This window comes from Leptodactylus fuscus, chromosome 1 (genome assembly GCF_031893055.1).
Source record: "Leptodactylus fuscus isolate aLepFus1 chromosome 1, aLepFus1.hap2, whole genome shotgun sequence".
Lineage (NCBI taxonomy): Eukaryota > Metazoa > Chordata > Amphibia > Anura > Leptodactylidae > Leptodactylus > Leptodactylus fuscus.
The window spans coordinates 142,238,167-142,254,454 of record NC_134265.1 but is presented as its reverse complement, the minus strand read 5'-3'; the positions used below and the strand labels follow the sequence as shown (position 1 = coordinate 142,254,454).

Genomic DNA, 16,288 nt, shown 5'->3' with positions numbered 1-16,288 from the left:
TCAGAAACTGGCACTATATGGCAGTAGCAAGAAATGAGGGTATTTGTAACCCCAATATATTCTTTGAATTCCCAGTCAGACAATGGCACTATATACCAGTAGCAAGAAATGAGGGTATTTGTAACCCCAATATATTCTTTGAATTCCCAGTCAGACAATGGCACTATATACCAGTAGCAAGAAATGAGGGTATTTGTAACCCCAATATATTCTTTGAATTCCCAGTCAGACAATGGCACTATATACCAGTAGCAAGAAATGAGGGTATTTGTAACCCCAATATATTCTTTGAATTCCCAGTCAGACAATGGCACTATATACCAGTAGCAAAAATTGTGGGTGCTCGTAACCCCAATATATTCTTTGAATTACCAGTCAGAAACTGGCACTATATGGCAGTAGCAAGAAATGAGGGTATTTGTAACCCCAATATATTCTTTGAATTCCCAGTCAGACAATGGCACTATATACCAGTAGCAAAAATTGTGGGTGCACGTAACCCCAATATATTCTTTGAATTACCAGTCAGAAACTGGCACTATATGGCAGTAGCAAGAAATGAGGGTATTTGTAACCCCAATATATTCTTTGAATTCCCAGTCAGACAATGGCACTATATACCAGTAGCAAGAAATGAGGGTATTTATAACCCCAATATATTCTTTGAATTACCAGTCAGAAACTGGCACTATATGGCAGTAGCAAGAAATGAGGGTATTTGTAACCCCAATATATTCTTTGAATTCCCAGTCAGACAATGGCACTATATACCAGTAGCAAGAAATGAGGGTATTTGTAACCCCAATATATTCTTTGAATTCCCAGTCAGACAATGGCACTATATACCAGTAGCAAAAATTGTGGGTGCACGTAACCCCAATATATTCTTTGAATTACCAGTCAGAAACTGGCACTATATGGCAGTAGCAAGAAATGAGGGTATTTGTAACCCCAATATATTCTTTGAATTCCCAGTCAGACAATGGCACTATATACCAGTAGCAAAAATTGTGGGTGCACGTAACCCCAATATATTCTTTGAATTCCCAGTGAGACAATGGCACTATATACCAGTAGCAAAAATTTTGAGTGCACGTAACCCTAATATATTCTTTGAATTCCCAGTCAGACAATGGCACTATATACCAGTAGCAAGAAATGAGGGTATTTTTAACCCCAATATATTCTTTGAATTCCCAGTCAGACAATGGCACTATATACCAGTAGCAAGAAATGAGGGTATTTGTAACCCCAATATATTCTTTGAATTCCCAGTCAGACAATGGCACTATATACTAGTAGCAAAAATTGTGGGTGCACGTAACCCCAATATATTCTTTGAATTACCAGTCAGAAACTGGCACTATATGGCAGTAGCAAGAAATGAGGGTATTTGTAACCCCAATATATTCTTTGAATTCCCAGTCAGACAATGGCACTATATACCAGTAGCAAAAATTGTGGGTGTACGTAACCCCAATATATTCTTTGAATTACCAGTCAGAAACTGGCACTATATGGCAGTAGCAAGAAATGAGGGTATTTGTAACCCCAATATATTCTTTGAATTCCCAGTCAGACAATGGCACTATATACCAGTAGCAAGAAATGAGGGTATTTATAACCCCAATATATTCTTTGAATTCCCAGTCAGACAATGGCACTATATACCAGTAGCAAGAAATGAGGGTATTTATAACCCCAATATATTCTTTGAATTACCAGTCAGAAACTGGCACTATATGGCAGTAGCAAGAAATGAGGGTATTTGTAACCCCAATATATTCTTTGAATTCCCAGTCAGACAATGGCACTATATACCAGTAGCAAGAAATGAGGGTATTTGTAACCCCAATATATTCTTTGAATTCCCAGTCAGACAATGGCACTATATACCAGTAGCAAAAATTGTGGGTGCACGTAACCCCAATATATTCTTTGAATTACCAATCAGAAACTGGCACTATATGGCAGTAGCAAGAAATGAGGGTATTTGTAACCCCAATATATTCTTTGAATTCCCAGTCAGACAATGGCACTATATACCAGTAGCAAAAATTGTGGGTGCACGTAACCCCAATATATTATTTGAATTCCCAGTCAGACAATGGCACTATATACCAGTAGCAAGAAATGAGGGTATTTATAACCCCAATATATTCTTTGAATTCTCAGTCAGACAATGGCACTATATACCAGTAGCAAGAAATGAGGGTATTTGTAACCCCAATATATTCTTTGAATTCCCAGTCAGACAATGGCACTATATGGCAGTAGCAAGAAATGAGGGTATTTGTAACCCCAATATATTCTTTGAATTCCCAGTCAGACAATGGCACTATATACCAGTAGCAAAAATTGTGGGTGCACGTAACCCCAATATATTCTTTGAATTACCAGTCAGAAACTGGCACTATATGGCAGTAGCAAGAAATGAGGGTATTTGTAACCCCAATATATTCTTTGAATTCCCAGTCAGACAATGGCACTAAATACCAGTAGCAAGAAATGAGGGTATTTGTAACCCCAATATATTCTTTGAATTACCAGTCAGAAACTGGCACTATATGGCAGTAGCAAGAAATGAGGGTATTTGTAACCCCAATATATTCTTTGAATTCCCAGTCAGACAATGGCACTATATACCAGTAGCAAGAAATGAGGGTATTTGTAACCCCAATATATTCTTTGAATTCCCAGTCAGACAATGGCACTATATACCAGTAGCAAGAAATGAGGGTATTTGTAACCCCAATATATTCTTTGAATTACCAGTCAGAAACTGGCACTATATGGCAGTAGCAAGAAATGAGGGTATTTGTAACCCCAATATATTCTTTGAATTCCCAGTCAGACAATGGCACTATATACCAGTAGCAAGAAATGAGGGTATTTGTAACCCCAATATATTCTTTGAATTCCCAGTCAGACAATGGCACTATATACCAGTAGCAAAAATTGTGGGTGCACGTAACCCCAATATATTCTTTGAATTACCAGTCAGAAACTGGCACTATATGGCAGTAGCAAGAAATGAGGGTATTTGTAACCCCAATATATTCTATGAATTCCCAGTCAGACAATGGCACTATATACCAGTAGCAAAAATTGTGGGTGCACATAACCCCAATATATTCTTTGAATTCCCAGTGAGACAATGGCACTATATACCAGTAGCAAAAATTGTGGGTGCACGTAACCCCAATATATTCTTTGAATTCCCAGTCAGACAATGGCACTATATACCAGTAGCAAGAAATGAGGGTATTTATAACCCCAATATATTCTTTGAATTCCCAGTCAGACAATGGCACTATATACCAGTAGCAAGAAATGAGGGTATTTGTAACCCCAATATATTCTTTGAATTCCCAGTCAGACAATGGCACTGTATACCAGTAGCAAAAATTGTGGGTGCACGTAACCCCAATATATTCTTTGAATTCCCAGTGAGACAATGGCACTATATACCAGTAGCAAAAATTGTGGGTGCACGTAACCCCAATATATTCTTTGAATTCCCAGTGAGACAATGGCACTATATGGCAGTAGCAAAAATAGTGGGTGTATATAGCCCCAATTCTATTGCTAGGGGACTTGCAGGGTATTTCTGGGGTGAAGGTGGGGGGGCACACCGTTGGAACGGGTATCGGGGGTATATATCGGGTATACGGGAATACACTGACAGTGTATTCCATTCAGGATCCTGGGAAAGCTGGGTTGCGGCGATTGAGCCCGTCAGTGCCACGTTACACTGACAAGCTTCTCCCTGGAATTTAGCTCTTATAAGAGCTGTTGGTTGTCTTCTCCTTCCTATCCTAGCCTGTCCCTGCCTACCCAGAATCTAACCCCTAGCTAACTGGACGGAAACCTCCGTCCCCGGTGAATTGCAAGCTCAGAATGACGCGAAGCTGGGCGTCGCTGTTCTTTTAAATTAGAGGTCACATGTTTTCGGCAGCCAATGGGTTTTGCCTACTTTTTTCAACGTCACCGGTGTCGTAGTTCCTGTCCCACCTACCCTGCGCTGTTATTGGAGCAAAAAAGGCGCCAGGGAAGGTGGGAGGGGAATCGAGTAATGGCGCACTTTACCACGCGGTGTTCGATTCGATTCGAACATGCCGAACAGCCTAATATCCGATCGAACATGAGTTCGATAGAACACTGTTCGCTCATCTCTATTAGCATGTTGTGATCTTGTATTCAATAGGCTTCATGAAGTAATTCAAGCTAAATTAAGGATGAGCACAGCTGTACTTTTGGTATATGCTGCATTTCAAATAATGTATTAAAGGGCATTTGTGTTAGAGCCCCCTATGAAACTTTTATGAGAGCCATGGAGAGTTGGAAAAAGAGGTATTTCTAGGTTGGCCCATATGTACTATGGGATTTCATGTTCTCTTTGTGCTCTACTACATCTCAGGGCCAAACATATCGTATATGTATATCTTTAAGCTGTGAAGCTGCATAGGAATCCTACAGGCAACTAGGCCCACTGCTACATAAAAAAAAATTAAAAATGTGCTTTATATTTTCTTTTGTCATGCTGGAGACATCAGGGTCCATATACAACAGTCAACAAGTTGTGGATCTATTGCTCTACCAAACTTCATTGACTATGGGCCACCTCTAAGGGCATTGTGTAAGCAGCCTTTCCAGTATGCACCCTTTAACCCCTGAACAGGGATCTAGACTTTGCTGTGGGGAAACTGCCAGGTTGCACATCTTCTGATGTAATCTCGGTATTGGTACTTGCTGGCCATGAAGGGATACAAGTGCACAGCTCTGAAGGGATCATCAATAGCGTAGTTAGGTAAAGGCAAAAGGTCAGTATGGGTATATTTCTAGCGTAGTCAAAGATGGACTTGGGGCGCAGCAGACTTTCAAAGCAGTCCACAAAGGATCGGTTGTAAGGTGCAGTCTGAGTCAGCGACTAAAAATCAAGTAATGTTTATAGTTCAGTATACTAGGAAATGAGGTCAAAAGCACAACAGGAGTTTGGTTGACAGAGATGTCACATTAAAAGAAGTACACCATACAGCAGTAATGAAAAAAGCTAGAAACCTTTGTTCAGGCAGGGTGTGGCTAGTGAAGTGATACTGGTACCTTATGTAAATTGAAGCCTTTTTCTAAATATATTGCTTTAGAAATGCCGCTTTGTTTGCCTGGTATGTGAATTTATTCCTCCCATTGTTTACACTGTGTTGCCATAACCACGTTCCTAGGAGAATAAGACAAGTGACGTCACTTACTCAGTGCTGGCAGGACAATCTGTTCAGCTAATAGCACTTTGCTGATAAAGCTGAGTCTGTTATCTCTCTAAGTAAACACACAGATAACACAGAGTCCCTTCTGTACAAGAATCTGCAGATTATCTGAAATGCAGAAGTATTGGGTGTCCTGTTCAGCAGGAGGGAGGGGATTGGAGAGAAATACAGGAAGTGAGAAGCAGACACTGCTTACAGCCTGGCTGAAAGGCTGAGATGAGAGAACCCCTTTAAGCTCTCAGACTGATGGGATAATCTTGGTAAGGATTGCAGGAGTATGTCCCTTTCAGAAATAGAAGGAGAGTTTGCATATGCCCTATGGGCAGGTCCAACAGCAGTAGGAGAAGCAAGCACTGCATGACATGTAGCAAAAGAAACCTGTTCCTGCTCCTGCTGGGTGATGTAGTATTCAGCGGGTGCAGACAACAGACATTATACTGAGTTACTTACAGGTACTGTCCCTCCTGCTGCCACTCATGCCATCCTTGTTCTCCTCCTCTTGCCACTTGTAGGGTGTGCACTCCTTTAATGCCTCTTAAAGGGATCCTATCACTCAGACACAGCAGCACGGAGAAGACGATGAAAGGTAGGAGAAGAATAGCCTTTCTAAGGCTATTCCAACGTGGTACCTAAAAAAAATTGTGTCTGAGTGATAGGATCCCTTTAATGAACTAGAATACACAGTACATAATAATTCCCCATTCAATCCCCATTAGTCATTGTTTAGAAAAAACTGCTGTCTTCCATGGGAAGGTGCCTAAGCAATTTAGGGTTTTAGTTCTGAGAAGGTGCACGTATACTGTTTTACAAACAAAAATAAAAGTGCCACACCTATCTATGGGCTGTTTGTAGTGTAACATAGACAGGTGTGGAAATGTTTCTAGGAAAACGCAGTCATGTTTTTTCTATTCCTGTAAAACCTCTGATAATATTAATATAGTCAGTAAATTGTTATTAATACTGGTTTAATTTATTTTCCAATTTACATTTGCACTATAGAAAGCTGAAAGATTTTTTGCTACAAGTGACCCACTAGTTAAGCTATTGCTGACAGAATGGAAAGGGGCCCCTCATAGTTACACAGCGCTATGTAAAATCTCACCGCACCAATTTATTTGCATATTGATGGTTTCCAGGTAGAAACACATTTTTTCTACTTTGCACATAGAGAAAACAAGCTCAAAATAGGTATGTACCAATTATTATTTTTTTTTTTTAAATTGCAGATTCTGATCTTAGATTTTACATTTCCCGACTAAAATGTATTATTTCATATTAAATAAAAGTGGTGATGCTAATACTGTATATTTTCATGTATCGGATCTGTGCAAATAAACAGAGAAGCCAAGACGTGAAATTTTGCACGTACAGTATCTATTCATCAAAGAGCTTCTAGGAGACACTAAGCAGATAATAATAAATGAAATTTTTCGGACTATAAGACGCATAGGTTGTAGAGGAGGAAAATAGGGGAAAAAAATTTTGAAGCAAAAACTGGTAAAATATTTAATATATGGGAGTTGTAGTTTTGCAACAGCTGCAAGGCCACATTGACAGGTGACCCTGCAGCTGTACGGGGATGCATAGAGCGTTTTTTTTGCGGGGCCAGCTGTAATACCATTTTGGGGGATATCTATTGCTTAGATCACCTTGTATTGAAAAAAAAAAACAGGAGGTGATTTATAACTTTTATTTATTTCATATTTTTAAAGCTTTTTTTTTTTTACTATTTTATTCCCCCCCCGGGGGCTTGAACCTGCGGTCACTTGATCGCAAGTCCCATAGACGGCAATACAACTGTATTGCCGTCTATGGGACATTCTGTCTATTAGTATTACGGCTGGTCATAGAGACCAGCCGCAATACTAATATAGCCGTGACAGGCCGGGGAGCCTCATTAGGCTCCCGGCTGTCACCCGAACAGGTCGGCTCCTGCGATATCGCCGCGCAGGAGCCGGCCTGCAACTTTACAGGTACGGGGCCGGTCCCCACCCGGGGGAGAAGGGGCCACGGATACTGACCCGGCATCCGCTGTACTAGAGAGGCGGATGCCGGGGAGGGATAGACGCCGGGGCCTGAGACATCGCTACGATCCTCTGCCCTGCATGAAGCCAGCGGCGGGGGCACGGAGGAGCCCCTGCCGCTGCTGGCTTCATGCATGGCAGAGGAGCGCAGCGATGTCTCAGGCCCCAGCACCTGTAATGGCGTCTATCACTTGCCGGCTTCCGCCTCTCTATTACAGCGGATGCCAGGCGCCACCTTCAGACTATAAGACGCACCCTTCTTTTCCCCAAAAATTTTGGGGAAAAAAAGTGCGTCTTATAGTCCGAAAAATACGGTAGTTAGTGCGTCTGCTGAGAACACTACATACAGTACCAGCTGATCTCACGTTCCTCTTAAATGTGTATCTATGGTACTGACAACTTGTAGCTGGCAGGTGAGACTAGAACAGCGCTTATGGATGGGGACATGTATACTGTAGGAGAGCAATGGCAGTATTGTCAAGCAAGGGCAGATTAGGTGAGCACTAAATACAGTATAAAGCCCCTGAACAACCCTATGTGACCTCTTTGTTTTCCAGATGATAGATTCATGACAATGGGTTTCTAGCCACAGTCCACCTCATTCATGGTTCTGCAGAAGATCCAAAATTATTTGGATGGATGGAACGTGCTGTGGGTGTATCCTCATTATGTCACAGAACCAGTTTGGCGAAGTGCATTGTCTACTTGGTTCTCTGGTTTTTACCCTGATCCTTCCAAATTTGACGCTCTCTGGTGGCCTTGGGTGTTGTTCCAGGAATTGACATAGTTCTCCTCTCTCTTTTTCTGATTCAGAATTACCTTGCTATTCTGATTTTTTTTCCTCTTAGGAGGTTACTGGTTGTCCTGAGTCCCCCTCCCTTCCTTATGTGTCCTCCTAATTACTATTTCCATTGTGTGTTCCTTTTGTCTGTTTGTTTGTCCCCACTTATTTGAATACGATGTTTTATGGTCCCATGCACCTGGGCCTACTGCCAGTTTGTTATTATATTGCGTTCTATAATGTTGGGCGGGGCTCCCCCTTAGCCTCCGGTACACGGGCGTGGCCTGCGTGCCTTTGCGCCATTTGTTCCTTCTCATTGTTTTCATCCTTTCTTGTATTTGAAAAATCTTTAAACATAATACTGTATGTTATTCCATTCTCTTATGGTATGATACAAGCTGGCATTTTTCTAGTTAAAGAGTACAGTTAACAGAATACAGAGGCGATTTACAGCAGCCTGTATTCTCTAGTAAGACATCTTCACATTGTAACAGCTCCATGTGGCTGTGTATCTATCCCCTTGTGAACTGGCATCAGCTAGAACTGATATTTCCCACAGCTGTCCATCCTGTGCATGGATACAGATCGCTGGCAGCTGTTAATGACAGGTTGAAGTCCGTTAAGAGCCACCAGTCTCTGGTTACATTAGAATTGGTACTTTTTGTCACAAGTGGGAAATAGCCATTGGGCCTCAGATAACTGGGAAAAACACACATTAGAGTTGTAGCAATTGTATAGTGTAATCGATACATAGTCTTCAAGGCAGAACTTCAATTTGATGGTTCTATACATAAGACCTTTTAAGAATTTGTATTAATATTCTTTACACATTGAAATACTGTAGTATAAAAATACAATAAGAAAAGATCAAGGCATTTGTGTCGGTTTCATAGCCAGTTCTGATTCTCAAGGGAGTATACAGTATATAAATTTTATTCTGTAATAAATCGATAACGATAAAGGTATATTGACTTTCTTAATACTTTTTTTATGTTTTAATTTCATAATTGAATAACATATTTATCTGATAGATGTGGGCTGAACCTTTTATCGTTAATTTTAATAAGCATTCTCCTATTTCATAATTATTAAAGGGATTCTACCATTAAAATGCTTTTTTTCTCGATAACACGTAGTAATAGCCTTAAGAAAGGCTATTCTTCGCCTACCTTTAGATGTCTTCTCCACGCTGCCGTTCAATCCCGTATTTCTTCGGTATGCAAATAAGTTTTCTCGCAGCACTTGGGGTGGTCCCCAGCGCTCACATAGCACTGGGGGCGTCCCCAATGCTGCGAGAGAACTCTTCAGTGCCACCTTCATCTTCTTCAGGAACGGCCTCTCTGCGGGTCTTCTTCCAGAGCTGTGTTTCAATCTTCTAGGCCAGGGGTCGGCAACCCCTGGCACGCGTGCCAAGAGTGGCACGCGAGGCATATTTTGCTGGCACGCCAGCCAGCCCTCAACCTTCATGCAGTAAATTAAGAGAGAGCGTCACTTCAGAAGCTCTGCTAAAGCCGAGGTGTAGGACATGCCCCCTTCTCTCACTGCCCACCAATCAGAGGTGAGCCTCTCACTGCACAGGATAAGGGCTCCCTGGACCTGCTGCTACGTGTGAGGAGGAGCTCCTGCCGTCTGCAGCCCAGAGGAGGAAAGGAAGCTCCGGGAAGCAAAGTGAAAGCAAATACAACACCAGGTACGTGTGTTACTAACTATTCTTATTAATGTCAGGCATTTGGGGTTATTAGTTTAGTTTTAGTAACTCCATGTGCCTCACATTAATAACAGTTAACCCCATCATGTCCCTCACATTAACCCCTGTGTGGCTCACATAAGGGTTACTGATGTGTGAGACATATGGGGGTACTAATGAAGGACCTATATAATGAAGATATTCACTTATTACCTCCATATGCCTCACATATCAGTATCCCTTATGTAAAGCGCACAGGGGGTTAATGTGAGGGACATGATGGGGTTAACTGCTATTAATATGAGGCACATGGAGTTACCAAGCTGTAATGTACATGACCGGACTTTTTATCCACAACTTTGGATAAGAGTACAGACCTATACATTTCAATTGACCCATATATACAACCATTCTTTTTGTGGCTGTGTATCTGGGCCAAAATGAAGAGCTAAAAATTATGGAGCAGGTCCTAGATCTGTCCTATACATACCCTATATCTGTCTGCATTTTCCGCCTTGTCAATTCATTTTTAACATATAGGTCAATGAAAACCACATCTGTGCCATTTGTGTGCAGGAGATGTAAGGCTGAGGCCCTGCGTTGCAGAAACGCAGCGTTTTTGTTGTAGATTTTGATGCAGTTTATTTCAACCAAAGCTAAAAATGGCTACAGAAGGTATGGGAAATATATAGGACGCTTCTTATATGTCTCCCTTCTGCTCAATCCACTCCTGGCTTTCGCTAGGTTCACACTAGTGGTCAATCTCCGTTCTCAGCTTTCTGCATGCAGAAGACGGAAAGCTGTCAGACCGGGTGCGGCGGTGAGCGTTTTATGCTCTCCGCCGCGAAATGGTTTTTAAAATCGGACACAGAGTACTGCATGTCTGACTCTGTGTCCGATTAAAAAAAAAACGGTTTTGCGGCGGAGAGCATAAAACGCTTACTGCCACTCACGGCCGGACATCTTTCATACCCATTCAAATGAATGGGTATGAAAGACTCCTGCAGGTTTCCGTCTCCTGCCTCTGTTTTGTGCAGGAAACGGAAACCTGCAGAACGGAGACCGGGCGCAGATGTGAACGAGCCCTTAGGCTCAGAAAAACGCAGCAAAATATTCAACAAAAAAGCTGTGTTCCCACAACGTGGGGGCCTCAGCCTTAGGCTAAAGCCCCACGTTGCAGAAACAGCTTTTTTTTTGTTGCAGATTTTGTTGTATTTTTTGAGTCGAAGCCAGGAGTGGATTGAGCAGAAGGGAGACATATAAGAAGCTTCCTATATATTTCCCATTCCTTTTCTAGCCATTCTTGGCTTTGACGGAAAAAAAAACGCAGCTAAATCTGCAATAAAAAAAGCTGCATTTTTGTAATGTGGGGCCTCAGCCTTAGTGTGATTCTATTGGGTGGTGACACTGTAACTAGATGCAATTATAGACAAATCCAGTTCCTGGGCACCAGTGCGGCCACTTTGGTGTAAGTGTGACACCCATTAATTCCTGGCAAGGGTTTTGCGGTTACTGCACCACCAGGAACTAAAAGTGACTGAAATTAATCTGTGTTTCACTTACAGAAAACTGAAGGGCCAAGGGACTGGATGGAGCATCCAAGTACATTGTGTGTCAGTGCTTTACAGGTATGACCTCACTCTGCTCCCAGTCACATACATTACCTCTAATTGTGGGTTACATATGTTACATTGCTTCTAATGGAAAAGAACATGTGTATCCAGGCAAATAGTGGTAAGCGCATGTGGCTTGGAGCACAGTATGACAGCACCTCTATGTTGTGGTTTGTGCTATATGACTTTAGTGTAGGTGTCGTCAGCTTTACAATTATTGACCGGCACTCCGAGGACCTCATCTTTGATTTTTTTATTTAAATCGGCACGCCGAACAAAAAAGGTTGCCTACCCCTGTTCTAGGCCTTGGGCATAGCAGACTACGCATGCCCGCGGCCACAAGAAAATGGTCGTTTACAATACTGTACCAGCGGCCATTTTCTCGTGGCCTGTGGACATGCGCAGTCTGCTCTGCCCGAGGCCTAGAAGGTTGAAACCCAGCTCCGAAAGAAGACGCGTAGAGAGGCGGGTTCCGGAAGAAGATAGAGACTATTTGCGCGCTGGGGACCACCCCCAGTGCTGCGAGATAACTCATTTTCATACTGAAGAAAACTGGGATTTCAACCGAACAGCTGTGCGGAGAAGACATCTAAAGGTAGGAGAAGAATAGCCTTTCTTAAGGCTATTACTATGTGTTATCGAGAAAAAAAGCATTTTAATGGTAGAATGCCTTTAAATAAAATGCCAACATTCTGCTTTCTGGATAAAGCCATATAGTAATGTAGTGCATACGCATCCAAATATCAGCAGACCCGTATCCTCTCTATTCAATGAATTATGCCCCCTGGACTCCAGTTTAACTTAACCACTCCGCAGCTTAAGGGTGCATGCAGACTACGTAACGCCGGGCGTGTATGAGAGCCGTACACGCCGGCATTACGGCAGACTGCCGAACACTTCCCATTCACTTCAATGGGAGCGCTCGTAACAGCGGCATTTACGAGCGCTCCCATTGAAGTGAATGGGAAGTGTTCGGCAGCCCTGCTGTAACGCCGGCGTGTACGGCTCTCATACACGCCCGGCGTTACGTAGTCTGCATGCACCCTAAAGCGGTATTCCAACGTCGCATACTCACCAGTCTTCGCTGCTGTAAATTCTTCTTTCTTCCGGCTTTGTTGCGTCATTGGTGGGCGGGGTTACATATGCAAAGCCAGCGGCGAGAAGTCGTCCCTTCTATGCCGCTGGCCGTGCGTGTGCGCTCCTAATGCAGCTAGGCATCGGACGTACAGCCTTCACAATGCAATACAGACCTGGCATCCGCTGTAATAGAGAGGCGGATGCCGGGGAGTGTAGACGCTGGCACAGGTGCCTGCAACATCGCTACGCTCTTGCCCTGCATGAAGCCAGCAGCGGCAGGAGCGATGCTGCTATTCCGCTCCTCCGCGTCGTCGTCCCCCCCCCTCCGGAATAGCAGCATTGCTCCTGACGCTGCTGGCTTCATGCAGGGCAGGAGCGTAGCGATGTTGCAGGTACCTGTGCCGGCGTCTACACTCCCCGGCATCCGCCTCTCTATTACAGCAGATGTCGGGTCTGTATTGGCGTCCCCTCCCCCCCCCCCCCAAAGTGTAAACTACCCCCCCTCCAGGCTCGCTCCTGTGCACTTAGCCCCTCCTCCCTCCCCCCTGAGAGCAGGCAGATACATCACTTGACTTATGACCAGATAAGTCAAGGGATGTGTCAACAGAGAAATGAATAAAGTAAGATAGTGGACAAACAAAGCAGTTTTGCTGAAGCAGTGTATTTAGGAAAAGTCTTACATTCACATTAACAAGCAGTATAGATAGGATCCTTGTGATGGGACAACCCCTTTAACCCCTTAAGGACCAGGCCATTTTTTGGTTTCGCATTTTCGTTTTTCCCTCCTCACATTTCAAGAGCCATAACTTTTTCATTTTTCAGTTCACAGAGTCACATGATGGCTTATTGTTTGCGGGACAAATTGTACTTTGTAATGGCACCATTCAATATGCTGTGCAATGTACTGTGAAGCTGGAAAAAAATTCAGAATGAGGTGCAATTGGAGAAAAAATGCATTTGCGCCATTTTCTTATGGGTTTAATTTTTACAGCGTTCACTGTTTGGTACAAATGACATGTTACCTGTGTTCTACGTGTCAGTACGAACGCGGTGATACCAAATTTATATAGTATTTGAAATGTTTTGATACTTTTAAAAAAATGATAAACTTTGCAAAATAGAAAAAAAAATTTGTGTCATCATGTTCTAACACCTGTAACTTTTTCATATTTCCATGTATGGAGCTGGTTGTGGTGTCTTTTTATGCGGGACAAGATGACGTTTCTATTGATACCATTTGGGGAAAGATCTGATGGTTTGATCACTTTTTATTCAATTTTTTATAGGAGGCAAAGTGTTGAAAAAAACGCTTTTTGGCTGTTTTTATTTTTTTTGCCGCTACGCCGGGCAGCCCCGCCTGCCAGTGTCCGTAGATGACTCTCAGCCTGCACTGTGAAGAAGCAGCACCCCGGCCCCCTCCATCCCTAAGAGCGGCCTGCAAGTGCTTGTTCACAGCGCAGGCTGAGAGTCATCTACGGACACTGGCAGGCGGGGCTGCTGCAGCCCCAGCCTGCCAGTGTCCAGAGATAACTCTCAGCCTGCGCTGTGAAGAAACAGACAGCGGGGATGCCTGGCTGCATCCTGTGATCGACCCATACGTCCATTGCGATCGACCGGTAGATCGCAATCGACGTATTGGACACCCCTGCTATAGAGCATGTGACTTCCTGCTTACTAGTAAAAACTACATCTACCAGATATAACTTTTCTATGTGTGCTTTTTAACTATCGCACTGGCCATTACTTCTAATGTAAACCATTGATGTCTGTCATCATATGGATCCGCCTTTGCTAGTTTGTGCTTGTAGAGTAACCAAAGAGTCAGATTTAACCAACTTAGATATTGGATAGATGTCATTGTCACATCTTTTTCAAAATACTGTCAGATTTTTTATTTTGGTTTTCTATTGAGGCTCTCAGGAAATTAATTACTTGTGTATCTTTTGAGTGGATAAAATACTTGATGTTATATTATTTATCTATCTTACATATAACATGTATTTATGTATCTAAATTTAATTGGAGCTGAGGATTCTTTTATATAAAAAAATAAATTGTTAAAAATGAGCACCAAAGAAGTATTTTGTAAAGTCTTTTTTTAGTGTTTAGCAAGTCTTTTAGACATGTAAGGGCGGGTTCACACCTGCACTCGGTCTCCGCTTTGTGGGTTTCCATCTTCTGCCCGAGAAATCCTGACAAGAGACGGAAACCGGCAGTCAGTGAGCGCCTGTGAGTGTCTTCTGGTCTCCATGGCGAAACAGTTTTTTTTTTTTTTTTTTAACCAAACATAAAGTCCTGCATGTCCAACTTTGTGTCCGGTTAAAAAAAAAAAACTGGTTTCACCACAGAGACCAGAAGACGCTCACGGGTGGACACAGACTGCCGGGTTTCCGTCTCTTGTCAGGGTTTCTCAGGCAGAAGACGGAAACCCACAAAGCCAGAGACCAAAGACGCTCATAGCGCTCATGGGTGGACACTTTGCAAACCCATTCAAATGAATGGGTTTGAAAAGTGACTGCCAGTTTCCGTCTCCTGTCCAGTTTCTTGGGCAAAAGACGGAAACCCACAAAGCAGAGACCGGACACAGGTGTGAACCGGCCCTTAGGCATACATTTATATGGCGCCAAAATTGTGTGCTTTTGGTACCTGCAGTAGCTTATGAGACTGCTTTTCATTTCTGTATTTACGATGCCGGTTTACATGAGTGCATGTACTGCAAACTAAAAATAATTTTTAGATCATCAATAACATATGCGATCAAGGGAATTATGAATCTCCGATCCTTTGATCGCTGGACTTATTTATACTGGACAATGATCAGAAACACTTGCTCGATCTTGTGATCTTTCTGTAATTTCTGATCCTTTCCATTATTTTTTCCTCGGTACATTGTAGAAAGTCATGTAAGGTGTGTGAAGAGCAGGCCACATAGCGCGGTGTCTGGACTGTAGCTGGGAGGCAGGGTGTTGCAGCACAAGGTGTCTTCCTCTAGGTATTTAGCCGCATGAGGTGTGTATGAGCTGTGATGAGCTTGCGGATTATTTAATAGCTGCTAGTCTAAACATTGCCGCCCTGTGCATTCCACAAGTAATCCTGCAGTGTGTTTCTCTGAAGAAGAGAGGAAAGATAGAAAAAAAAAACAACAAAAAACTTTGAATGTGAGAGTGCAGTCATGCAAGTAAAGTATTTAAGGCTGACACTGAACAAATATTGCCGGGAAAGCCTCTACCTCCAGCCCACTGTAGTGTGCAGGCTCCTCCCCAGCAGACAGAGCACAAGCTGGAGGTGTTTCATTTCCTAACAAGACACGTTTGTACACTCTCCTCACCATTCTTCCCTGCAGACAGACAGGCAGCTGAGGGAAGGAGGGCGGGAGGCCTCATCTCTCTCCTCAGTGCTGGGATGCACAGCCTGGAGCAGCCTGTCAGCTATGAGGGAAGATGTGACTGCTGGCTGTGTAGACACAAGATGAACGACAGTCTTAGACACATTCCTCATGATATTATTTGTGCTGCTGATTGGCTGCCTTCATGACGAAAAGATTGCTATTCTTTACTTGTGTCTCCTTATGTAGCCCTTGCTGGAGGAAAGCCAGACATGGACAGGAAATGGACTAGTGCAGCAAGTCAAGCAAGAGGTAAGGACATCATGAAGAGGATGCCTTTACTCTGTATTCCTGTAGCTTTTGTCCTGTACCTGTTGCTGTCACACAGAACCTCTCCTAAACTATAGTAATGAGACTTCTCCCAAGTGTATGGGACTGGACGACGTGCCTTGTGGAATTGTTAGCGACATGGAATGTACTTTGTCTTCAACACTAAAAGAAGACGTGAGGGGGAACT

At 43.0% G+C, this 16,288-nt stretch overlaps 1 protein-coding gene across 1 annotated transcript in view; it reads left to right on the top strand.

Moving 5' to 3' along the window:
* AOPEP (aminopeptidase O (putative)) overlaps positions 1 to 16,288 on the top strand; it is a 321,287-nt gene that overhangs the window by 227,629 nt on the left and 77,370 nt on the right. The window contains exon 12 of the mRNA XM_075277719.1: positions 16,021 to 16,083. Within this exon, the coding sequence (XP_075133820.1) occupies positions 16,021 to 16,083 (63 nt within the window). The remainder of the gene's footprint in view (positions 1 to 16,020; positions 16,084 to 16,288) is intronic.